The 26,689-nt window shown below is 43.3% G+C and overlaps 1 protein-coding gene across 2 annotated transcripts in view; it reads right to left on the bottom strand.

The window, feature by feature from the left end:
- Nucleotides 1-1,072: 1,072 nt before the first annotated feature.
- Nucleotides 1,073-26,689, bottom strand: part of RNF180 (ring finger protein 180) — a 152,350-nt gene continuing 126,733 nt past the window's right edge. For both annotated transcript variants that reach the window (XM_063454062.1, XM_063454061.1), the window contains exons 5-7: nt 25,595-25,823; nt 13,343-13,468; nt 1,073-2,299 (exon numbers count right to left, since the gene is read on the bottom strand). In XM_063454062.1, coding sequence (XP_063310132.1) covers nt 2,106-2,299; nt 13,343-13,468; nt 25,595-25,823 — 549 coding nt within the window. In that variant the 3' untranslated portion in view covers nt 1,073-2,105. The remainder of the gene's footprint in view (nt 2,300-13,342; nt 13,469-25,594; nt 25,824-26,689) is intronic.

The raw sequence follows: 26,689 nt of genomic DNA, 5'->3' as shown, positions 1-26,689 counted from the left end.
CCCAAATGGCCCTGATCAAAACTTTACATACCATTAAATGTTTGGACTTGTTACAGACACACAAGGTGAAGCACACAGGTTAAAATGGCAATTAAAGATTAACTACACACACCTGTGGCTTTTTAAATTGCAATTAATGTCTGTGTATAAATAGTCATTGAGTTTGTTAGCTCTCACATGAATGCACTGGAGCAGGCTAGATACTGAGCCATGGGGAGCAGAAAAGAACTGTCAAAAGACCTGCATAACAAGGTAATGGGACTTTATAAAGATGGAAAAGGATATAAAAAGATACCCAAAGCCTTGAAAATACCAGTCAGTGCTGTCCAATCACTTAATATGAAGTGGAAAATTCTGGGATCTCTTGATACCAAACCAAAGTCGGGTCGAACAAGAAAGATTTCAGCCACAACTGCCAGAAGATTTCTTCAGGATACAAAGAAAAACCCACAGGTAACCTCAGGAGAAATACAGGCTGCTCTGGGAAAAGACAGTGTGTTTGTTTCAAGGAGCACAATATGACAATACTTGAACAAAAATGAGCTGTATGGTTGAGTTGCCAGAGAGAAGCTTTTACTGCATCAATGTCACAAAACAACAGAGTTAAAAAATGTCCGAGAACACCTTGACACGCCTCACAGCTTCTGGCACACTGTAATTTGGAGTGACAAGACCAAAATAGAGCTTTATGGTCACAACCAAGAGCAATATGTTTGGAGAGGGGCCAACAAAGCCTTTAATGAAAAGAATACCATCCACACTTTTAAGCATGGTGGTGGCTAACTGGGGGGGGGGGGGGGGGGAGAGGGGTGAGAAGGCACAGGGAATCATGTCAAAATTGATGGCAAGATGAATGCAGCATGTTATCAGACAATACTGGCAGACAATTTGCATTTTTCTGCACAAAGGCCGAGCATTGGACACTCTCGGACTTTCCAGCATGACAATGACCCTAAGCACAAGTTGACCCTCCAGTGGTTACAGCAGAAAAATGTGAAGGTTCTGGAGTGGCCATCACAGTCTCCTGACCTTAATATAATCGAGCCACTCTGGGGAGATCTAAAGCGTGCGGTTCATGCTAGACGAACACAAATTTTGCATAACCTAGAGGCATTTTGCCAAGATGAATGGGCAGCTACCCACCCGCAAAAATTAGGGGCCTCATAGACAACTATTACAAAAGACTGCACGTTGTCATTGATGCTAAAGGGGACAATACACAGTATTAAGAGCTAAGGGTATGCAGACATTTGAACAGAGGTCATTTCATTTTTTTCTTTGTTGCCATTATTTTTTATGATTGTGCCATTCTGTTTTAACCTGCAGTTGAATATGAATCCCATAAGAACTAAGAGAAAAGTGTTTTGCCTGCTCACTCATGTTTTCTTTAAAAATGGTACATATATTACCAATTCTCCAAGGCTATACACATTTTTGAGCACAACTGTAAGTGGGGAAAAAAAAAAAAAGATTTTTGAAGAATTTCTTTCGGATGGCTATATAGCCCTAAAATGTTTAGTTGCCTTGTCAATTCTTAAGTCCCAGATTAGTGAATTAACCCCATAGGTTTATAATTATCTTAAAAGGGCACTCTTAGCAACAAAACACTAAGCTTGATGCAGTTGTTTTGACGGCTGGTGCTTCTAGGAGGAGTCAAAAGGATTATAAACAATATGGCAAAAACAGGCTTATCCACAGCACCCATGTACCGACCCCTCAGCAGCACTGACAATCTTTAGTGGTTATGTTGAAGTGTCCCTTTTGTGTGATATTATACATGTAAATCATGTACATAAAAACACAATGGGTTCTTTAAAGCACTCGTGAGAATTAGAATTATGCTGCCAACAGAGACCTAACTTCCTCTGTAGAGGATTCAGATACAAGCAATGTATATTTTGACATGATTATATTACCAAACACTTTTATTTTAACACTCGCATGTCCATAGTTGTAGCAGTTGACCCCCACATTGTTGTGCCAACAAAGTAATAATTTACTGTAGCATAATAAAAAATAATAAATACATCAGTAGATGCTGTACGCTAGCATGTAATTCCTTTTGAATACCATTTTCAAAAAATGTCATATTCGCTATGTTTTTTTTAGCTTGAGTGAAACAGAAAATAGAAGAGAAAGCAAAATATGATCAAACCAATGACCCAATTGACAGAGTAAATGTAAACGATAACCATATCCATATCAAATCTCCATCCTCGGGTTTCATCTTCAAATCCTAGCATTTGCGCACCGTGAGGATACTGTCTTCTTCCAACAATGCTTGCATTTCTGCTGAAACCTATTTTAAATAGTAAAGCACAATAAATATGCAAAAATCAACAAACTACTGAAAAAATACATTGGCTACAATTTGCATTATTTACCTGTGTAATAGACATTTACTATAAAAATAAATATATGGAAAATACATTATAAATAAACAGTGTTAATAGTTAAGTGAGCAGATAAAGTATCGATAACAGTGCCGGTGAGAAGAGAAGATGGGGACTGGAGTGCCCCTCATTGGACCCTGCTTAGACCTTTTTCTAGAAATAGTCCAAGCTCCATGAAAAAATTGATCAGGTAAAGCAAAAGTCTCCTCCAAGAGAAGAAAAAAAAAAGGAGGGGGTGACTTCCCAAAAAGGAGGTAGTGGATTCAGTGGTGTATTTTGAAATGGTGCTGCCCTAGGCATGACAGATCTCTGGCACCCCCTAATTTAAATGTACCCGCCCCTTCCTGTTAACTTACACTCATTTTGACTGACACACACTCACAGACCAGCACACAGTCTCAAATACACTGACATACACACATATAAACTCACTGATTTGACACAATCTGACACACATACAATCATTTAGACACACACTGACAGACGCATACACTTACTGACAGACACGCATACATTTACTGACAGACACGCACATGCACAATCACTCAGACACACACTCACAGACACTCACTGACAGACACATTCACTCACTAAAACACACACTCACTGACAGACACGCACAATCACTCAGACACACACACATTCACTGAAACACATATACTCAATCACACTCACTTCCTCACATTCACTGAAACACACACTCACTCACATTCACTGACACACACACTCACTCACATTCACTGACACACACACTCACTCACATTCACTGACACACACACACACAGTCACATTCATTGACAAACACACACATTTTTCCCCAACACTCACAATAATTTTTTTTTTATATTTAAATCCACCCAGCCTCCCTACTTTTGAGATTGATAGGTGGATTTTTCACCTGGGGTCAAGTTGGGCTGCAGACCAGCTGCTGGGCAGGAAGGCGGCCTGACATGCAGGCAGGCGCTCTACGTTTTCAGCGAGGGAGCGGTGACCTCTCTGCTCAGCTCCCTCGCACGTCGCAGAGTGATGCCGGGAGCTGGACTGACGTCATATTCCGGCTCCCGGCATTACTGCGGGTCGCGCGTGGGAGCTGAGCATAGAGCTCAGGGAAAGTGCTCCCTCGCCGCCCACCTGGGAAACAACTGGCCGCCTGCCCCAGGGGAGCCCAAAGGTAGCCCGCTGGTCAGCTCTTGGACCCCCATAAAATGAGTCAAACAAGGCATTAGCCTGGGCATTTGGGGGGGTGTATTTGCCGCCCTCTGGAAATTGCCGCCCAAGGCACATGCAACAGGCAACTGACATAACAAGGTGTAACGGACGCCTTCCGTTGACAGATGCTCCTAGCGCTTCCTGGGGACTCCACGCACTGCAGACGACACCACAACCACCGCAGTCTCCACAACCGCCGTAGCTTAACTGGAGCCGCGCTGTCTTCCTTCCACCCTGAATGAACCTCCAGCATTCAGGACCGTGTGGGAAAGACCCCTCCTCCAAGGAGAGTGTAACAGGAACAAGAACAAGTGATTAAAGCTCAAGGGAGTATGCAGAGCATAGCAATCCCCAGTGTGATATAGCAGTTCCCTCCAATAACGAGACAAGGCTACGTATTGAGGGTCAAGAAGAACTCTGGTTTAATGACAGGGACTCTGCTTTTATGCAGTGCTCCCCTGCAAGGGAGGCGCCCACAGGCAATTAGGCATTAACCAATCACATATCGGTTTCATCCCACATATTCCCTCCCCTCTGCTTGGGAGATAATTGAGTTTCCTACTGTATCTACTCAATTATCTCCAAGCTAAAACTCATAATTTTTTATACATTTCTATAACTTCTAAAATATACATGTCACAAACATAAAACATACATTTTCATAATCAATCCATTCAGGGGAACAACATATTAAAAAATGGCACGAATCAGACCAGGGGTTCAAAAGTTAGCAAAAGTATTTTTAAAACCCACTGCCAGCATGGCTTTCCGTCCCAAACCAGTTTCAGAGTCTTCTATCCTGGAGATAATTGAGAAGTAATCAAATTATCTCCAAGGACAGAGGCAAAACTCCATTAGCCACATGGCAGACAAAGGACAATAAAATACATAAAAATACATACTGTTACATTTTTCACATAGAACATACACATTCTACCTATCCCCAGATAGCTTAGATCTGAGCGTACATTATTACCGGATGGCGCTCAGATCACATACATACAGTTCAATCGCCATGGAGCCAAAGTCTTTCATACAGTCTTTCAGTATACGGCTGGGCACCATGGCATAGCTATCTGGGGTAGCATGGCTTTAACAGTCTGCAGAAAGGCACAAATAAACCTTTCGGCAGGGAAAATGACAGGTTTGAACTGCAGGGCCATAGTCGCAGGGCAGGAGGCTAGCAATAAGTCCTCTCCAATGCCCAGTGGCAAATGGCAGTTTGTCACACAGGGTATGTGCATATTGAGAAGCAGGTCACATTAATAATGCCAAATGATAATAGTATCTCCACTACCCACAATTATACTGTCTTCACCAAAACTTAAATAAGAAGCATGGCTGTCTACATCCTCAGCAGTATCAATAATTCCTCAGTCCAGAACATGACATAAAGTAGAAATAATTGAGGTAAAAGACTGAAGTGTCATGTGTGCCTGTCTAAGTTGGTGCAAAGGATCAAGAGCAACCAGATATTGTTAAAGTTACTGGAAGTCTAAGGGCAGTGACAGAGCAATGACTCCAAATTCTGCTGTTTTGACCTAGTATATACAATTTAATTGTTAGATATCTGCAATTTTCAGTTTAGTGAAAAAGCACCATTTCATTTTTTGGACTAGAAGAACCATTGTTTTTTGTTTTTTTTGGGATGGAGCTTTAAGTTGTCCAACAGGGAATCATCATTGCATATTAAGATTACATGTCTTGTTATCTATTAGACATGTGCAATTTGTTTTTTTCCGATTGTAAATTCGGACTAATTTTGGCAATTCGGACATTCGGATGCTTCCGAGTGTCCGAATTGCGAATTTCCGAAGTGCCAAATATCGAATTTCTAAAGTGTCGAATTTCTGAAGTGCCGAACCGAATTGACGAATTTTGGAAGTGTCTAAGTGCTTCTGATTTCTGAAAAGTGGCAAAACAACAGAGGGAGGGAAAATTATGTGAATGATGACAGGAATCTAGACCAATAAGCTAATTCTCGGCACTTGAAGCCCTATAGATGTGTAAGTGGTTGTGGTGGCAGTCTGGGCACCTAACCCTACCCTTATACCTAACCCTGTATGTGTAAGTGGTTGTGGTGTTTGGGGTAAGGTTAGGGAGCTCTACAGATGTGTAAGTGGTTGTGGTGGCAAGAAAGGGATGCTTACGAATGTCCGAAGTCCCAAATTTCGGAAGTGCCGAGCCAAAGTGCAGAATTCCTGAAGTCTGAATTTTGGAAGTGCCAAACGGAACCACATTTTTTGCCCTTGCACATCCCTATTATCTATGTAGACTGTAATACAATACTACAAATAACTACAGTTTCATTTACTTAAAAGCTTTACCTTTATGTTCTAATGCTGTTGAAATTACATAAAGGTGGTGATAAACTTGAATATTAAGTAAACAAAAAATAAATTAATAAATAAATAACTAGATGTTTTTATAGAAAACCACGCAGAATAACATGGTAGTTTGGGAATGAACAGCTGTTATAATTATAATAACATCGGAGAATAATCATCTCTATGTGATGCTCTATTTATTTTGATTAATAATAAAAATATCAAACCAAAGGTCTCAAGGTTATTTTTGTGATAACAATTTGAAATCATCTTGCAATCAGAAAGTGTAATTGCACATGAAACGCAAGCATCCAGTGGTGACTTAGGCTAATTGGATCATTAGAATTCTTGTGGGAACACATACACTTTCTGTTTTGTGGTTGATGCTTTGTTTATTTCTTGCAACACTGAGAGAATATCTTAAATTAAACTTACCAATGCAATCACTATAATTCAAAAGAGCATTTGGGGGATGGGGGTAGTGGGGATAAAACTAAAACAATCCATAAGTTGGAGAATTTGGGAAAGCACAATGGTCTGTATTGCCTGTACACTTCATTGAGTATGGTAACTATTGGTTTAGATACGTTCAAGTCAAACTCTATTTGACATGGAGGATTTCTTAAAGGGACACTATAGTCACCAGAACAAGTAGAACACCAGAACAACGTCCAGTCATATTTTCTAGCTGTCAAAGGCTGACCTGGCAGATAGCTCCCCTGCACTGCCACAACAAGGTCACTGCCCATCGAAGTTCAAACTCCGTATCCATCAACCTCTCCACAATACAGCCTGACTACTGATACTCACGTAGAACCAGCAGGTGTCACTGTTTAAGATTACCAATGAGATTACCATAGAGGTGAATGCTGCGTGATGTATTCGGGTACCGAGGATCGTTTGAGTACCTAGACATTTTTTAACGTGAAATTTTAGTTCGAATTACGAATTGTTCATTAACGGAATGTTCGAGTTCCGAGGTTCCATTGTATAATATTAATAATATAATTATTCTACATAATCTGAATAAATTGTAGCAGCAGGTCAAATCTGATCTGTTTAGGATTTGATCAGGATAAAAATGTGGACTTTTTTGGCATAGAAATCCGGTTATTCACAAAAGTTGTAGATTGTTATATATTTAATGGTTGGAATGAGATTGACTTTCCGAAATTAACACATATCATACTCACTATTTCCCTACTATTTCCATTAAAAAGCATGAACATTCAAAATCAACTGAGGAGTAATCAATGACACTAAAAAAATATAAAGATTCAAAATAGCTAACATTTATCGTCCGATAGCAGAAGAGACATGGAAGATGGGTGTGGTCTCCGACATATTGTGCTTTTATTTATGGGTAGACACCAGGGGCGGGCTGGGCCGGGGGGCAGGGAGGCAATTGCCCCCCAGGCCGCCCGAAATTATTTTAGGACCGGCCGCGGCGGGCCGGCCCTTTAAATGCTGCAGCCGCCGAGCGCTCTGTAAAGAGCGCTCAGACGGCTGCAGCTGCTTTTCCCTCCCTCCCCTCCCCTGTAGGTGGCCGAGCTGCACTCCGGTCCGCGGTCCCGGCCGGAGTGATAGGAAGCTGCACACTGAGTGTGCACCTTCCTGTCAGTCCGGCCGGGTACAGGAAACAGAAACTCCTGTTCCGCGCGGAACAGGAGTTTATGTTTCCTGTACCCGGCCGGACTGACAGGAAGGTGCACACTGAGCACCTTCCTATCACTCCGGCCGGGACCGCGGACCGGAGTGCAGCTCGGCCACCTACAGGGGAGGGGAGGGAGGGAAAAGAAGAAGGTGTGACGAAGTGCCCTTCGCCACTTTGTCCTGGAGAGGCCTGCTTGCCTGCCTCCTCCCCTGCGACTACGGTCCTGGACTATATTGCACGTTAAAACTATATCTGGGCTTAAATGAATTTTCATTGTGCTGTCTGTGGCTCTTTAAATGGGCTGGACAGAGACTATGGACACATAAAATATGTTTAAATGCCTTGTTAGGATTCGGTAGTAAAACCGTTCGTATGATTCTATACGAATCCTTTGTGAACCGAATAGATGGCCGCCATTTCGGGACTTACACGTGTTCGCGGCCATCTTGCGTACGAACAGCGGTGTTTGCCTGTGAACACATGGAACTAAAATCGGAAGCGCAAACAGGCGAATACCGCTAAGACCTCCAGACATCCAGAACTTCGTACGGAAACTACCGAACGACCGGCCGTTCGGTAGTAATACTTAACTTAGTATGGGGATTCTAGCGATCACGGAGATGCGAATGGATGGCAAGATTTTCGTGTCTTTTTACAGTGCGAACGGAGACCGACCGCAAGGCCAAAATTCATGGAACTATTTTCGGCTAGTTGGTCTGTGCGGTCGGTCAAATCTTTGGAACTCTGTATCTCCCGAACCATTCATCCGAATGAGCTGATTTTTGGACAGATTGTTCCCCTGAACAAGGGCTATCTGGCTTAAAGCTGTACCCCCTGTTTTTGGGGTACATCCAGAACTTGGGTAAAATAATGTACGTTTTAATTATGTTATGTGTTTATCTGAGGGGAGGAGACGTGGGGGTGTTACCATGCATGTGATTGGTCAATTTCATCCTCCCCCTGGGAGTGTCCTGTGTGTACCCTTTCCTAATAAAAAGCAGGCTGGGTGTTCCAGTCCTCAGTTCTTCTTGACCCTTCAAAACGTAGCCTTGTCTCGTTATTGGAGGGAATTGCTGTATCACGCTGGGGATTGCTATGCTCTGCATATTCCCCTGAGCTTAATCACTTAGCTCTTTTAAGAGCTTGTTCCGGATACGCTCTCCTGGAGGAGAGGTCTTCCCCACACGGTCCTGGAGGACAGAAACCGATCCAGGGTGGAAGGAAGACGGCGCGGCTCCAGTTAAGCTACGGCGGTTGTGGAGTCTGCGGTGGTTGTGGTGTCGTCTGCAGTGCTTGGAGTCCTCTGAGAGCGCTAGGAGCATCCATCAATGGAGGGTACTCGGTCGGAGTACACGGAGCTCCGTTACAGAAGGGGGGGGAGAGAGTAAAAAGAGGGGAGGGGGAGAGTAAAAAGAGGGGGGAGAGTAAAAAGAGGGGAGGGGGAGAGTAAAAAGATGGGAGGGGGAGAGTAAGAAGAGGGGGGGGAGTAAAAAGAGGGGGGGAGAGTAAAAAGAGGGGGGGAGAGTAAGAAGAGGGGGGGAGAGTAAGAAGAGGGGGGAGAGAGTAAAAAGAGGGGGGGAGAGTAAGAAGAGGGGAGGGGGGAGAGTAAAAAGAGGGGGGGAGAGTAAAAAGAGGGGGGAGAGTAAGAAGAGGGGAGGGGGGAGAGTAAGAAGAGGGGAGGGGGGTAAGAAGAGGGGAGGGGGGATAATAAGAGGGGGGGAGTAAGAAGAAGGGTGAAGTAAGAAGGAGGGGAGATAAGAAAAAGAGGGGGGTAAGAAGAAGAAGGGGGGAGTAAGAAGAAGAGGGGGGAGTAAGAAGAAGAAGGGGGGTAAGAAGAAGAAGGGGGGTAAGAAGAAGAATGGGGTAAGAAGAAGGAGGGGGTAAGAAGAAGAAGAGGGGGTAAGAAGAAGTAGGAAGGTTAAGAAGAAGAAGGGGGGAGAAATAAGAAGAAGGGGGTAAGAAGAACAATGGGGGGAGTAAGAAGAACACAGGGAGGAGGGGGGGTAAGAAGAACACAGGGGGGGTGAGAACACACAGAGGGAGGAGTGAGAAGAACACAGGGAGGGTGGAGGGGGGATGAGAAGAGCACAGGGAGGGTGGGTGAGTGTGAGAAGAGACCGCTAGGGGAGGGTGGGGGAGAGGAGAGACCACTAAGGGGCAGGGGAGAGCTCTAAGGGACAGAAGGGACAGCTCTATAGGACAGGGGGCAAGACAGGGAGCTCTTTAACACTACGCGCGCGCACACACACACACACACACAATGCATGCCTATACATACACAGAAACACACAATGCACCCCTATACATACACAGAAACACACAATGCATCCCTATACATACACAGAAACAGAACATGCTTCCCTTACACACAGAGAAACACACAATGCATCCATTACACACACACACACAAAGACAATGCATCATTTGCACACACACAGAAACATACAATGCAAACCCTTACACACACATGCAAACAAACACACTGTTTTTCTTACATACACACAGAAACACAATGCATCTCTTACACTCAATGCACACACATACAGACACACACCTTGCATCCCTTATGCATACAAACACAGATTCACACAATGCATCCCTCACACACAACCAGAAACACATAATACATCCCTTATACACAAATACACACTGCTTCCACTACACACAAACACACTGCATCACCTGCACAAACTGGTATCCCTATACACATACCATAAGCACACATATGAGATAACACATAACACATCCCCTACACACTCCACTCCCTGTGAACGAGCTCATGGGTGGGTGGAACATATAAGTGGACTTATGAGTGGGCCTTATGGGCATACTCACCGTCAGGCACTGGGGCCCAGACCTTGAGCTGTGTAAGAGGCCCCCCAAAAATGAAGCTGCTTCCAATTCTCCCAGAACGTTGAATTTTGTGACCACAGTTGCAAACAGCCTCCAGAGGTCCTGTTCTACACCAGACCAGTGGAGCCAAACTGCAGCCCATCATCATCCTCATCTAATTGTAAGTAGGCAATCTAGTATATTATTAGTGACACTAATCTATAATTTACCTCACATTAAAGGGAAACTATAGCTTAATGAGGTGGTTCTGGTGTCTATAGCTGGTCCCTGCAGGCTTTTTAATGTAAACACACACTGTGTGCAGCACTGGCGTTAGTTCATATGGCAGATCATATGGGTGGGGCATTGTGATGTCACATGGGGGGGGGGGGGCGGCAAATTAATATTTTGTCTAGGGCGGCAAAAATCCTTGCACCGGCTCTGATCCTGGGCAGGTGCACCAGTCTACTGGTGACCCACAGGAGGGGAGTGCACTGATTGCACTGCACTCTCCTCCTGCCCAGACCCGTCTTGACCGCAGTGCAAGTGCCCTCTGCCCCTAATTTACAGTGGCTCACACTCACAACAAGCAGTGCCTAGAGCCCTTTGCAGAGACGGAAACAAAGAGGTTCTGCGGCAGCTGGCCGTCCTGCAAGCATTACATTAAACAGCTGTTCCCCATGCAGCCACAGGTGGCGTTGTGCTGGGAGACTGTGATTACTCTTCACTTCCTCCCAGCCTACAGAGCAGCGCATGGGAGAGAGAGAGAGGAGGAGGCATGATTTAATCTTGAATAAATCCTCTAAGCAAACCTTTATAAATTTGGGGGGGGGATCAGCTCTGTTTCCACAGTTTATTGGTGTTTACTCTCATCTCTGTATTAATATTGAGGGATGTCTAAGTAGTAACATCAGTGTGTGTCAGCAGGGCCAGCCGTTAGGGTGGGCAAGCTGTGCGGTCACGCAGGGTGCCATGACAACAGAGGCGCCCGGCGGCCAACACAGTTCACAAGTTGGGTACACCAGCATATTTAATTTAAACGATTCGCTGGTGGCCCACTGGTGCGCACCAGCAGTAGGTGCAGTCAGATCATATCCTCTCCCTCGTGGTTCCGGCGCTCAGTTAGTGAGTCAGAGCACAGGCTCAGAGATTCTCAGCCTGTGCTCTGACAACATTGAAAGTCAGAGCCGTGAAGGAGCGGGTATGGCAAAGAGCTACTGATTAGCATAACATCAATATCCGTTATAAAACCAGAAAAAGGTGGGCATGGATGGTGAACTGATTTGGTGGCGCAATGGGCCACTTGACTGGTTTTGCCCCCCAGGCCTAAGGCTGACAGCCCTCCCCTGGTAGACACCCATCTTCCTTCTGTTCACATGACCTCCCCTTCTATAATGCAGACCTATAAATTATGGAAGAAAACTGTTTGTAGATTTCTTCTCTAGCCATGATTACAATTTAAAGGCTCTACTACTTGATATTCCTAGTTTGGATATGTTTTTCTGGTATACAAACATACATTTGTATAAAATGTATTTGAAAGATATATTTTATCCAATTTTATATTTAAAAAAAAAAACTGTTAAATGAATACATAAATTTCATTGCATTGTAATAAGACACAACTAAACATGGCTAATATCGTGTAGGATCCCCTCATGCTGTCAAAACAGCTCTGAAGCATTGAGGCATGGACTCCAGAAGATCTCTGAACATGTTCTGTGGTATCTGGCACCAAGACATTAGCAGGAGATCATTTAAGTCCTACAAGTTGCAAAGTTGGGCTTCTGTGGATTGGAATTCTTTTCCAGCACATCCCATAGATGCTCAATTGGATGGAGATCTAGGGAATTTATGGTCAAGGCAACACCTTGAACTCTTTGATATAATGTTTCTCAATCCATTCCAGAACAATTTTTGCAGTGTTGTAGAGTACATTATCCTGGAGAAGTAGGCCACTGCGACATCATTGCCATGAAGGGGTATACGGGTATACATGGTCTGCAGCAATTTCTACATAGGTGGAATGTGTCAAAGTAACATTCACATGAATGCCAGGACTCAATGTTTTCCAGCAGAAAATTCTCCAGAGCATAACACTGCCTTTCTGACTTTTCTTTTGTTTTATTTGTTTTAAGATACTTTAATATGGATACAGACAGTTTCTATGTAAATATGACGTAAAAGAATTGCATATATTGCAGATTATATTTAAAAGAGAGTACGATGAGCAATTGGATATGAAAAAAAAAAAAAAAAAGCAAAAACAGTCAAAATATGTACCAGAATACAGTAGCCTAAGAATTGAGCTTCTAAGTTAAACACTAGGCTTTTCTTTTCATATGTATGTAATTGAACTATTACGTATCAAGAACAAGTATGTAAAAGGCTAGCTCTAGTGATGCTTAAGAAAGAGAAGTTGAAGACTAGCTATAAGGTGCCCTGAAATTGCTAAAGCTAGGTGCAGTGTAAGGCCCAGGCAAAAATCAAGTCCTTGTCAGTATTACATCATGAAACCCTCAGGCATAAAAGGAGGGTATATATAAGAACCAGAAACCTATATCAGCTAATAATAATGACATAACTAAGCTGGAATCATCAATGAGCAATAAAGTTGCATTTTCATAGAAAGGTAGCGTAAAATACCAGAAGGTGAGTGGTGCTCCTTAATGATCAAAACAGAAGAGCATGGAATTAACCATGTTAGCACCCTGGTATCCAGAGCTCCACCAAATCACTTGAAATATATTGGACTTTCATGTTCTACCCTTAGTAATATCTATATGATATAATGCCCTGACTTCCCTTCCAATACACACAATAGCATGCATTTTTCGTTAGAAATATATGCCCAACCCAAATATATATATATATATATGATTTACTTTTTATTGATGAATGATTTAAAACAGAATAAAGACTCTTACCTCCAAAAACTCGAAATATTCTATTGCAGCATGGTAAAGGCCATTTTGCACAACTTGCCCTTTGAAAACTTTGTTTCCTTTTTAAATAATCTCTCGGAAAGAAAGTTATGGCAGATTTGTCTAAGTCTGTAATGGAAAATATATAAATGTTTCATAAAGTCTGATAGAAATCATCATTTACTCATGATATAAGCTTTTATTAATGGATAGGCATTGGCAGGGTCACGTCTTGAATTACTACATCTGAATTACAAGTCAGCTTTTCAGTGCTTATTTACTCATACTATGCAATCTAAAATACAAACATTCTCAGTGTAAAACATTTTCTGCTAGTATTATATATAATATTTTATGAATACGATATTTTTTTTTTAGACAGTAGAATGGGTATTTTTTTACTGTGGGATGTTAGAGGTTAACATTTTCACACTTTTTCATTTTTCAGAAAATCCCATTATTCCTAATTATAACCACATTGCAATTCATTATTCTAATTATCAGATATTAGCTAAATAATTATCACTTCATGTACATTAAACTGCTAGCTATGGCCACTTTCCTTTTGCAGGATCCTAGTCACTACAAAGTTGTGGACTTCCTTCTCCTCTGTGATGTAATTCCAGTAAAATACAAGTTTAGCAGGCTAAGATTGCCACAAGGCATATGTATGTATATGTGTTTGTAGTATCAGTTGGTTAATTACACGTAGCTAAGATACTGTCATCACTGTACTGACCAGGTGCAGGAATGTAAGAACTGGAATTACGCGTCCCTCTCCTTTGTATCAGATGAGCCACGTGGTTAGACCGGATGGATGAGTTTAGACTCTATTCATTAAATAGGTTAAGGGTATGTGTGGGTGTAGTTAATTGTGGGAGGAGCTACAGTGCTATATAAGGAATGTACTCTATGTATTCAGTACTCAGACTTTGCTGTATTTTGGTGACGCTAGTCCCTCTGAGTCCCGATCGGTGATCCAATAAAGAATCTCTTCCTTCCTGAAGAAACCTGTGTCCATCTCTCTGTGCTTGGCTTCCGTCAGTTTCTCCGGTATCATTTGGTGCATTGGCCGGGAAGCTCATCGTTCAACGGTAGCTGAGAGGCAGAGGCGTGAGACGGTCTATCTTTGCCCACGTTCTCTACGGCTGCACCCCTGAACTTCTGCGTGGACCTCCCTTCGTCTCGGCGCCACTGGTCTGTTGTCCAGGAGATCATCGGCCTCTACGTGAGAAGTGCTGGGGTGTCCCCGTCGATGAGTGTGAACTCAGGTTCAGGAACGAGGAGGTAAGATAACTGCTGTTTTAGACGGCAGGACCCGCTAGGGGTATACCGATTGTGCGGTAGGCCCAAAGGGGTTTTTGAATCTGTATCTGCCCCCTCTGTCGGAGGGAAGGAGCGAAGGCGCACCGCTCGATCGAACGCTCTTTAGTCAGACCGTTTGATTTGGTTAGTCAGGCGGGGTCCTGGTGTAAATAGCCCTAGCCGGACACCGGTGTCTTGTCTAGACTAGCGTTCTAGGGTGTATATTACGTTCGCTAGGTCGGAGGGACCGGGAGACTAAGCGGCGCCTGTGTAAATTCGGTTCGCTAGTTCTCATCCTATCTGGGCTAAGTGGGAAGGCGTGTAAATTTGGAACCCACTAGACTTTTGATAGTACGACTAAGAGGCGCCTGTGTAAATTCGGTTCTCTAGCTCGTTGTATAGTGCGACTAAGAGGCGTCTGTGTAAATTCGGTTCTCTAGCTCGCTATATATGTGGTGATTGGGCAGTGTGGCTAACCAAAACGGGTGTATATAGTTTTAGGTAGTCCATTCAAGGTACTGGCCAATAGTTTAGTTGGGAATTGTAAATGTGTTAACGATTGTTTAGTAAAGTGTATATCTTGTTAGATAGCGCGAGCTCAGCCGTCTAGCGAGAGTGTTAATAGTGTGTTGCTGTATTATAGTGCACGGTACCATAACCCTGTATATTTACTGACATTATATAATAAGTACTAATCATTGTCGTCCATTGCATGTTTAACACCATAACCACTAATAATTGTATTGTGACCTTAACTTGTGCTTTGACCTATGCTAACCGTACTGTAACCGCTATTTGTAAAAGACGATGTTACTGGGGTGTGTTATAGACGGGTAATTCGTATATAGAGAATTATAGCGTGGGTGACTGTGTAGTTACGCCAAAGGGCATAATATTGATTATATAGTGACTGGTGTAGCAGCTGTGTGTGTACGGGAATTCCCTGAGTGTTTATTGTTATTGTGTACGTTTCACTTGGTAACCGTACCACGTGGTGCTGTTGCCAGAGGAAACGGGTGTGACTGTTGAATAGTACGCGTGTATAGTAATCATTGTCGACGACGTTCCACTGTTAAATATGGGTGCGTCGCAGTCAACGATTCCGGATCCCTTAGGATGTATGGTTAAGAATTTTAAAAAGGGATTCAAAGTTTGTGATTTTGGGGTTAAGATGTCCCCTGTACGTTTGGTCACTTTGTGCACTAGGGAGTGGCCTACTTTGGTTGCGGCATGGCCGCCACGTGGCAGTTTGGATCCAACTCTGGTACAGCGCTTACACGTGGCTGTATCAGGTAGGCCTGAACTTTACGGCCAGTTTCCTTATATTGATTGTTGGAGACAGGCCGTAAATGACTCGCCAAAATGGCTCCGGACATGCCACGAGGAACAGTGTCGCCTCATGGTAGCTAGGACTTGTTCGTCCACTAGGGCTGGTGTTAGGCCCATTTTGGACACGCCCCCTGAGTCCGAGATCCCTTTGCCGCCCCCTTACTTTCCGGTAAGAGGAAGTGACGCAAATACAGGAAGTCCTGTAACCCTTCCCTCATTACCCTCATCCACTTCCGCTTCCTCCTCCAGTACAGGATCCACCCCCCCTCGTACTAAATCTCCCCTTCCGGAACCAGAACCCACCCCCATTAGAAACGAATATCCTGATTTGGCGCCACTTCAGACTTCCGGTCAAGCTTCATCTAGCTCGGCCCGAAGTGTTCTATTCACTACCTTTTCCCAAAACCAACCTCCCACATCCCCATACCCTATATCTCCCCGACCGGAACCCATGACTGACGCTTCCCTACGTAGCCCCATCCAAACCCGACAGTTGACTGGTGCCCAACAATTAAAGCACTATCAGATGCCTCTTCGCTTAAATCCCGGGTCAGCTTATATCGATGCCGCAGGTCAAATGGCACACGCTGACCCTGTCTTCGTATATGTCCCTTTCACCACTACCGACCTTTTAAACTGGAAGACCCATAATTCCTCGTATACTGAGAAACCACAAGCCATGACTGATCTGTTCACCTCAATAGTACAGACACATAATCCGACATGGGCTGATTGCCAGCAGTTATTAATGACTTTATTTAACAATGAGGAAAGGACAAGAATAAATCAAGCAGCCATTAAAGCATTAGAGGATAGAGCCCGTGCTTTGAACCAAGCTAATCCAGCAGCATGGGCCGCAACACATTATCCCAACACTGATCCCGATTGGAACGTAAATGGTGCTGATATGGTTCAACTCAGAGCCTATAGAGACGCTATAATTGCTGGCATGAAAGCCGGAGGAAAGAAAGCCATTAACATGTCGAAGACAGTTGAGGTGATCCAGAAAAGCGATGAAGCGCCCAGTGTCTTTTATGACCGATTATTGGAGGCGTACCGCTTGTACACCCCCTTTAATCCGGAAGACGCAGACAATTCCCGAATGGTTAACTCCGCCTTTGTCAGCCAAGCTTACGGAGATATTAAGCGCAAGCTACAAAAGTTAGAAGGGTTTGCAGGTATGTCAATCTCCCAACTAATGGAGGTAGCTAATAAGGTCTATATGAATAGGGAAACAGAAAGCAAGAAAGAGGAGGAGCGCAAGATGCGTAAAAAGGCTGATATGCTAGCGGTAGCGATCGCAGGCGTAGATAAACGGGGCCCAGATAGAGGCAATAATAGATGGAGTAGGGAGCCTTTGAGTAGGGATCAGTGTGCGTATTGCAAGGAAGAAGGGCATTGGAGGAACGAATGTCCGCAAAGAGAGCAGTACGAGAGAGACCAACCCAGGGCAGGCTACGGAAACTTTAGAGGCAGAGCGAGAGGTAGAGGAGGTCCCGGAGGGAGTAATGGTTATAGAGGGAGTAATGGGAACAGAGGAAGTGTTAGGGAAGACAGGTATATTCCAGCAGCGCAAAGGTCTCGCGATAGAGAAGGTAGGGACTTTGTAGGATTGGCTGACACGGTCATGGAGGACTATTGATACCGACCGGGCTCCATCCCCCTTGGTCGAGCGGAGCCTATGGTCGATGTATCAATAGGGGGGAAAAGGAGTGCGTTCATGATCGACACTGGTGCTGAACATTCAGTGGTGACTAATCTAGTTGCTCCTCCATCTGGAAGGACTATTACTGTGATAGGAGCAACTGGAAGAAGTGCTGAAAGACCGGTTCTTAAAAGTCGACTCTGTACATTGGGAGGCCACGTAGTAAAACACCAATTCCTTTATATGCCTGAATGTCCAGTCCAATTGCTGGGACGTGATATGCTATCCAAATTACAAGCGCAGATTACGTTCCTACCAGATGGAACAACATCTTTAAAGTTTAATGGACCTTCAGGTATTATGACTTTATCCGTACCAAAGGAAGAAGAGTGGCGACTTTATACAGTGTTGACTAGCCAAAACCCTAGGAGTGATGAGACATTGTTTAACATACCAGGAGTTTGGGCAGAGAACAACCCACCAGGACTGGCCCGCAATATTCCACCAATAAAAATTGAACTGAAACATGGGGTTTATCCAGTGAGCCTAAGACAATATCACATTCCGCAGAAGGCTAAGAAGAACATCCAATCCTATCTGGATAAGTTCATACGGTATGGTATCCTAAAATTCTGTACTTCCCCCTGGAACACCCCATTGCTGCCTGTTCAAAAGCCCGGCACAGATGAGTATCGACCTGTGCAGGACTTAAGAGCAGTCAATGATGCGGTTGTTAGCATACATCCAGTTGTACCCAATCCATATAACCTGCTTGCTTTAATTCCGGGCGGGGCTACTTACTTCACAGTCTTAGATCTCAAAGATGCCTTCTTTTGCCTCCGAATTGCCGCAGAAAGTCAATGTATTTTCGCTTTCCAATGGGAGAACGCTGTAACGGGCTCAAAACGCCAAATGACTTGGACAAGACTGCCCCAAGGGTTTAAAAATTCACCTACCTTATTTGGTTCAGCCCTAAGTCAAGATCTATTGGATTTCGAGTCCATCCCAGGAGAGTGTGTATTGTTACAATATGTAGATGACTTGTTGATAGCAGCAGTTACAAAAGAAATCTGTCAGCAAGCAACGCACGATCTACTACACATTCTCTGGAAGGCAGGATACAAGGTGTCTAGAAAGAAGGCTCAGTTGTGTTTGCCAACTGTCAAGTATCTAGGATTCCATATCTCTGAAGGTCAAAGAATTATGGGGCCAGAGAGAAAAGAAGCTGTCTGCCAAATACCAATACCCAAGAATAGAAGACAAGTGCGAGAATTCTTGGGGGCAGCAGGCTTCTGTAGGATATGGATTCCCAGCTATGCGATACTAGCAAAACCTCTGTACGCAGCTATCAAAGGTACAGAGCACGACCCCTTCTTATGGACCCAAGAACAGCAAACGGCATTTGAAGATGTGAAGAAGGCTTTGATGAGTGCCCCAGCATTAGGTCTACCTGATCACACAAGACCATTCTACTTATATGTACACGAGCAAAGAAGAATGGCTGTGGGAGTATTGACACAGTACTTGGGATCATGGCAAAGACCTGTTGCCTACATGTCTAAGCAACTGGATGCAGTGGCCAGCGGACTTCCACCTTGTCTAAGAGCCGTAGCTGCAGCCGCCCTGCTAGTAGCTGAAGCCGATAAACTCACTCTGGGTCAAGAACTTTATGTACGAGTCCCACATGCAGTACAGACGTTGTTGGATTACAAAGGAAATCATTGGTTTAGTAATAGCCGTATGACCAAGTATCAAGCAATGTTGTGTGAAAACCCAAGAGTGCATTTAGAGACTGTAAACACCTTAAATCCAGCTACCCTTTTGCCACAACCTACTGAAAGTCAACATGATTGTTTGGAAGTAATGGATGAAGTATTCTCAAGTAGACCAGATCTTCGTGATTTTCCCATCCAGAACCCCGATGTTCAATATTACACCGACGGCAGTAGTTATGTGAAAGAAGGGATCCGCTATGCAGGATATGCAGTGACAACAATAGACAAGGTGATAGAAGCTCGGCCACTGGCGAAAGGAACATCAGCACAAAAGGCAGAATTAATAGCACTAACACGAGCGTTACAATTGGCTGAAGGTTTAAGAGTAAATATCTATACGGACTCTAAGTATGCGTTTTTAACCACTCATGCCCACGGAGCTTTGTATAAAGAAAGAGGACTACTGAATTCAGAAGGCAAAGAAATCAAGTACGCAGCTGAAATCCTACAACTATTGGAAGCAGTGTGGGAGCCGAAAGAAGTCGGTATCATACATTGTCGAGCGCATCTGAGAGGAGATGGTGATGTAACCAAGGGAAATCGGATGGCAGATAGTGCAGCTAAGCGTGCTGCTGAATCAGGAAGACAGGAGTATGTAGGGCATATAGCTGCTCTTATACCAACTCCACTGTCCCAATGGACTCCAGTTTATACAGCTCAAGAAGAGGAGTGGTTAAAGACTGAACCGGGAAAGTATCTGGAGAACAAGTGGTATCAGCTAGAAGATGGAAGAATAGTTATACCAGCATCGCTAGCGGTAGAAATTGTCCAAAATTATCACAACGGGACACATTCTGGGAGAGACAGTACTGAAGAATCTCTTAGAAAACATTTCTACATACCAAGATTGTCCAACTTGACTCAGGCCATTGTACGCAGATGTGTAACGTGTGCTAAGAATAATGCAAGACAAGGACCAGTAAAGCCACCAGGAGTTCAGTTTATGGGGGGACTCCCCATGTCCGATCTACAAATAGACTTTACAGTGATGCCTAAATCGGGTGGACATCGTTACCTGCTGGTAATTGTGTGCACCTATTCAGGCTGGGTAGAAGCATGTCCTACTCGTACAGAGAAAGCAGGAGAAGTTGTGAGATTCCTGCTACGAGAAATAATACCCCGATATGGACTACCCTGTTCTATAGGATCGGACAATGGTCCAGCTTTTGTTCACCAGTGCCTACAACAACTGACTCATATGCTTGGTATAAAGTGGAGGCTTCATACTGCATATAGACCCCAGAGTTCTGGTAAGGTAGAGAGAATGAATAGAACTATAAAGAACCAGTTGGCTAAAATGTGTCAGGAAACCCAACTTAAGTGGAACGTTCTCTTACCCATAGCTTTATTGCGAATCCGCAGTACCCCTACCAGAAGGATGGGCCTCTCTCCTTTTGAAATCATGTATGGGCGACCACCTCCCGTACTTGGTAACTTAAGGGGGGACTTGAGTCAGTTGGGAGAAGGAATTACCCGGCAGCAGGTTGTAGAGTTGGGTAAGACTATGGAGGAGGTACAGAAATGGGTACAAGATAGATTACCTGTGAATATTTATCCCCCTGTTCATAGTTATCATCCAGGAGATCAAGTGTGGATTAAAGAGTGGAATAATGTACCGTTAGGGCCCAAGTGGAGAGGTCCTTATGTTGTTCTTTTGTCTACCCCTACAGCAATAAAAGTAGCAGAAGTGACTCCGTGGATACATCACTCCAGGGTTAAACCAGCAGCAGTCGATTCTTGGCAAGTTACAGCAGATCCAGAGAATCCCTGCAAGATCCGGTTAAAACGCACTACTCAGTCGGAGTAACGAGGAATTATTGTGGATTACAAATTTTATTGTTACAGGTGTGAGTGAGAAGGCCATAATAAAGCCTGTCCGCTTACCATCACATAGTGTATAAGCCAGGAAAGTCTCGAAGGGACACCTGTGAAGATGAGCAGAACTCCATTCCCTGCAGCCCCTCACATCCTGGAAGCTGAGGCGCCATCGCACGGACGAAGACTGAGGATGACGGCGAAAGATGTGCTTTTGATAGTGTTTATTTATATGTGTTTTTATATTCAGGAAGGTAGAGGTACCGACACTCCTAGCTGTGAGGTATGCATTAAGACTACGAGAACAGGTAACCATATTTCCCAAACCCTAATTTGGCATTCACAATACGAATGTAAAGGAGATGTATCGAGATGTAGATACTTAAATATAGATTATAGTGTGTGCCATTTAGGAGTAGGAGAACCTAAGTGCTTCAGTCCGGAGTATCAGCCTCGTACAATTTGGTTGACTCTCAGGAATGGAGATCCTCAGGGGACCCTAATTAATAAAACGGTGTTAGAATCCGTACATTCTTCGGGTGTTCTGCTATTTGATGCGTGTAAAGCGATATCGAGTGGTAGAAAGCCGTGGAATGTATGTGGGGATCTTAGATGGGAGAGGACGTATGGGTCTAACGATAAATATATTTGTCCCAGTAGCAAAAATAAATATGTAAGTCCTAGATGCCCAAATAGAGATTATAACTTTTGCCCATATTGGTCTTGTGTGGGGTGGGCAACTTGGGGACAGACAGTAGACAAAGACATGATAGTGACTAAGTTGCCGACTAGCCCTTATTGTAAGTCTATGGAATGCAACCCAGTCCATATACTCATTAATAACCCCGACAAGTTCTTAGATAAGTATGGAAATTTATTTGGGTTTCAAATATACGGGACGGGTTTAGATCCTGGGACATTATTGTTTATAGGAATAGAGACTGATACGGTATCCTCCCAGACTCATCAAGTATACCATTCCTTTTACGAAGAGATGAGTATAGATAATAAGATCCCCCATAATGCTAAAAACCTGTTCATCGATTTAGCTGAAAGTATTGCCGGTAGTCTTAATGTTACCAACTGCTATGTGTGTGGAGGTACTAACATGGGAGACCAATGGCCTTGGGAAGCAAAGGAGGTAATGTCCGGTTCTGAGGCAGTTGACCAATTAATATCTACACAAGCCGATTATCATATGAGTGTTAGAGGTAAATCTGAGTGGAGATTAAAGACCTCCATCATAGGTTATGTTTGCATAGCAAGGAAAGGAATAATGTATAATACTTCTGTAGGAGAATTAACTTGTCTAGGGCAAAAAGCTTATGATGATGATACAAAGAATACAACTTGGTGGTCGGCTTCAAATGTCTCAGAACCATCTAACCCGTTTGCTAGATATGCCAATTTAAAGGATGTGTGGTTTGATCTATCCATCACATCTACTTGGAGAGCCCCAGCAAATTTGTACTGGATCTGTGGTAAGAAAGCCTATTCGGAGCTGCCACAGGACTGGGAAGGGGCATGTGTGTTGGGTATGCTCAAACCATCCTTCTTCTTGTTACCGATTGAAACAGGTGAGACTTTAGGTGTTAAAGTGTATGATGTGAATCATAGGAAGAAAAGGGGACCCATAGAGATAGGCGCCTGGGAAGATGATGAATGGCCTCCCCAGCGTATTATAGATTACTATGGGCCAGCCACGTGGGCTGAGGATGGTACCTTTGGTTATAGAACCCCTATTTATATGCTCAACCGTATTATAAGATTACAGGCGGTGGTTGAGATTATCACAAATGAGACATCACAAGCGCTCAATCTTCTAGCGAAGCATAACACCAGGATGAGGACAGCAGTCTACCAAAATAGATTAGCCTTGGATTACCTTTTGGCAGTAGAGGGAGGTGTATGTGGGAAGTTTAACCTAAGTAATTGCTGTCTTCAAATAGATGACGAAGGGCAAGCAATAGCTGAGCTTACTAGCCATATGGTTAAACTAGCGCATGTGCCTACTCAGGTATGGAAAGGGTACAATCCAAGTAGTTGGTTTGGTAGCTGGTATGAGTGGTTTGGAGGGCTTAAGGCAGTGGTAGGTGGAGTCCTACTGATTTTACTGTTGTGTCTACTCCTACCGTGTCTTATACCCTTAGTAGTTAGGTCTGTGCAAAGCCTGATAGGAAGTATAGCAGAGAGGAAGGCTGCTGCACAGTTAATGGCGATATATAAGTATAAGGCTCTAGATCAGGGAGAACCAATGCAAGAAGATGAATGTTGAAGATTCACATCATAAGATAAGTCTGGTCTGGTTCATGGTAACCTGAGGTATATGCAAACCAAGGTTAAGTGATGCCTCAAGTAATTGTGAAATATCAGAGGCATCAAAGGGGGGAATGTGATGTAATTCCAGTAAAATACAAGTTTAGCAGGCTAAGATTGCCACAAGGCATATGTATGTATATGTGTTTGTAGTATCAGTTGGTTAATTACACGTAGCTAAGATACTGTCATCACTGTACTGACCAGGTGCAGGAATGTAAGAACTGGAATTACGCGTCCCTCTCCTTTGTATCAGATGAGCCACGTGGTTAGACCGGATGGATGAGTTTAGACTCTATTCATTAAATAGGTTAAGGGTATGTGTGGGTGTAGTTAATTGTGGGAGGAGCTACAGTGCTATATAAGGAATGTACTCTATGTATTCAGTACTCAGACTTTGCTGTATTTTGGTGACGCTAGTCCCTCTGAGTCCCGATCGGTGATCCAATAAAGAATCTCTTCCTTCCTGAAGAAACCTGTGTCCATCTCTCTGTGCTTGGCTTCCGTCAGTTTCTCCGGTATCACCTCCATAGACATGACTAGCCATTTACAATCACTTAATACGCCACACACACATACAGAATTATCCGTTCACGTACAGTTAGCCACATTCAAACACTTATTTTGCTACTCAAAGAGCATAATTAGCAAAACAATAAAAGATGCAAAAAAAAAAAACAACAAAAAAAAAAACAAGGAAGATCACATACAGACACCCATTAGCATTCGTATATAGCATACTTGGGATTTGCAGGAATAGTCTTGATCATGAGTTCCTGTCCTGTAGCCTGCGTTTGTTCTCCCATGCTTCCGGTAAAAGCAAATAAACATTTTAATGGACATAGTGCATAAGAATTTTTAGAATAGCTTGCACTGCTCAAACCCAGGCTGACATGCCTCTTTTTTTTGGACATGACCCATCCGTTCTCCAGGTCTACCCACTGCATTGCCACTCATACACGACTTCACATACAGACACCACCACACAGGTACATAAAGAAAAACACACACATACACTTTCTTCTCCTAATTTTGTGCAAATTTCTGTAAGAGGCAGAAAGGCGAGTGAGAAGGGCTTTGTTGGTCTCTAGTGTTAAGGGAGCAGTAGAATGGTGTAATTGGCAGCTCAGCCTTCCTTCCTGCTCTCCCTCACCACTTTGGCCATTTACATAATGCAGGTGCCAGTATATGACCTCGCATCCCAACATTTACTGTCTGACTCTGTGTTAATGCGTGGCAGGTGGAGTAGCAGGCTGTAACTCTGCACGAGGCAGAGCCTGCATTGCAGATTTTGTATTCCAGGCAGACAGTGGCTAAAGATTTACTAAGAAACGAAAAATATTAGTGTGAGAGACAGTCAAATTCAAACCCAGCGAGATGCCAAAGTGCAGAGCCTGGAGTTAATGCTAGATGAGCAAGAGAAATGTACAAGTGGGACATAAGGGATAAGCATACAGCAACAATTAGGTGATAGAGGGGATATAGGACATATATGAACAGGAGGATGAAGCAACATCAAGTTTTACATTAAAGCAAAGTACATCCAAAAATAGTTTTTACTTAATTTTACTTATAGTATTTCTCTTGAATTGACAAGCGCTCTCACAATTTCCATGACATAATACATATCTACTTGCCTTGTAGTCTATAGAAAGGCCAGCCCTAAAAATGTAATTAAAAGGTTACTGAAGGCATAATAGCTGCTACAGACTGTTTAGCAATGATTTGACAATATCCCTGGGTGCCTGCTGGGCTCGGATTCCTCCCTGGTGGTCCAGTGATGTGCTTCTGCAAAACTGCAGAATCTGGAATTTGACGGGGTTAACATACATTGACTGAATGCATCAACTGACTGCTCTCAGTCAATGGCTGACATTGCACATAATTGACTTTAGCCATCCTGGAACTCTAGTTCAAAGTGGAACGCTGCACATACAGACAAGAGGCACCATGACCACTTCAAATCACTGCTCAGAGTAACATTTAATTACAATGTAAATGTAAAGTTGAAGACTGTAAAATGCTTGGAAAATAACTTTACATGGTCAACAAAATAATGAATTTTGTTACCTGACTGGAAATAGACTCGCTCGATTGTTGTTCTACAGAGTGGACATGAGGTTCTAGCAGGATTGTCTCTTGCAAGTGTTCTTAAACATGGTTCACAAAAGATGTGATGACAAGGGTAGCACATATAAGGGTTAAAATACACATCTAGGCATACAGCACAAATGTAGCTTTCCTTATCATTTGTGTGTTCATTTCCATCATCATCTGTGCTTTGACTGACTCTATTGGTCTGCGGAAAAAGAATATCAAAAAGTTATTTCCAATATGCAATTTTTTGCATGCAGAATATTTTATAAGAGCATGTGGTGACTCATAAACCACTACTAATATGCAGTCCTTGTTGGTAAGCCAATTTAACAGAGAATTAAGAGGCACGTCACCAACTAACGTGAAAGCTAGTTATTAAGCATTCATAGTATTAAATAGTGAAGGGTGTGAGTGGGAAGCAGAAGGAAGAAAATGGTAGCATGTGATGGTGGCCGAACCTGATCCTGGCTTTAACCAGCTAAGCTATAGAATGTTAGAAAAGCATGTTATCGCTGTAAATTGTATATATTACATGTTATGATAAATTTCACAATATAACCAATATTTTCAAGATATTTTCCTAATTTTAAATAAAACGCTTTAACAATAGAACACACAGGTTTCTCTTGTGCTCAGTTATGTTTTGGAACATCTACAATACAATTACACATTTGAACATAACTGACAAATAAAAGGAGTAAAAGAAAACAAAATAGCATTTCAATAAAGATGCAGGAATAGTTTTAAACACAGCGACGTAACACTTTGAAATATGTTCAAAAGTTCACATTTTTTCTAGACAGGAAGCCGATTTGATACTGCTTTACTGTGAGGAAGCTTTCCAGAGAGACAGTGCAGACTCCCAAATTAAGCATCCCCTGAATCGAAACGCCATGTACTTTAACCCCTTAAGGACACATGACATGTCTGACATGTCATGATTCCCTTTTATTCCAGAAGTTTGGTCCTTAAGGGGTTAAAGGAACACTATAGGGCCAGGAACACAAACATGCATTCCAGACCCTATAGTGTTACAAAAACATGCTAGCCCCCTTAAGCAACTAGAAA

Source organism: Pelobates fuscus, chromosome 5 (genome assembly GCF_036172605.1).
Source record: "Pelobates fuscus isolate aPelFus1 chromosome 5, aPelFus1.pri, whole genome shotgun sequence".
Classification (NCBI taxonomy): Eukaryota; Metazoa; Chordata; class Amphibia; order Anura; family Pelobatidae; genus Pelobates; species Pelobates fuscus.
The sequence above is the reverse complement of the archived record's forward strand: the minus strand, read 5'-3'. Positions and strand labels throughout refer to the sequence as shown.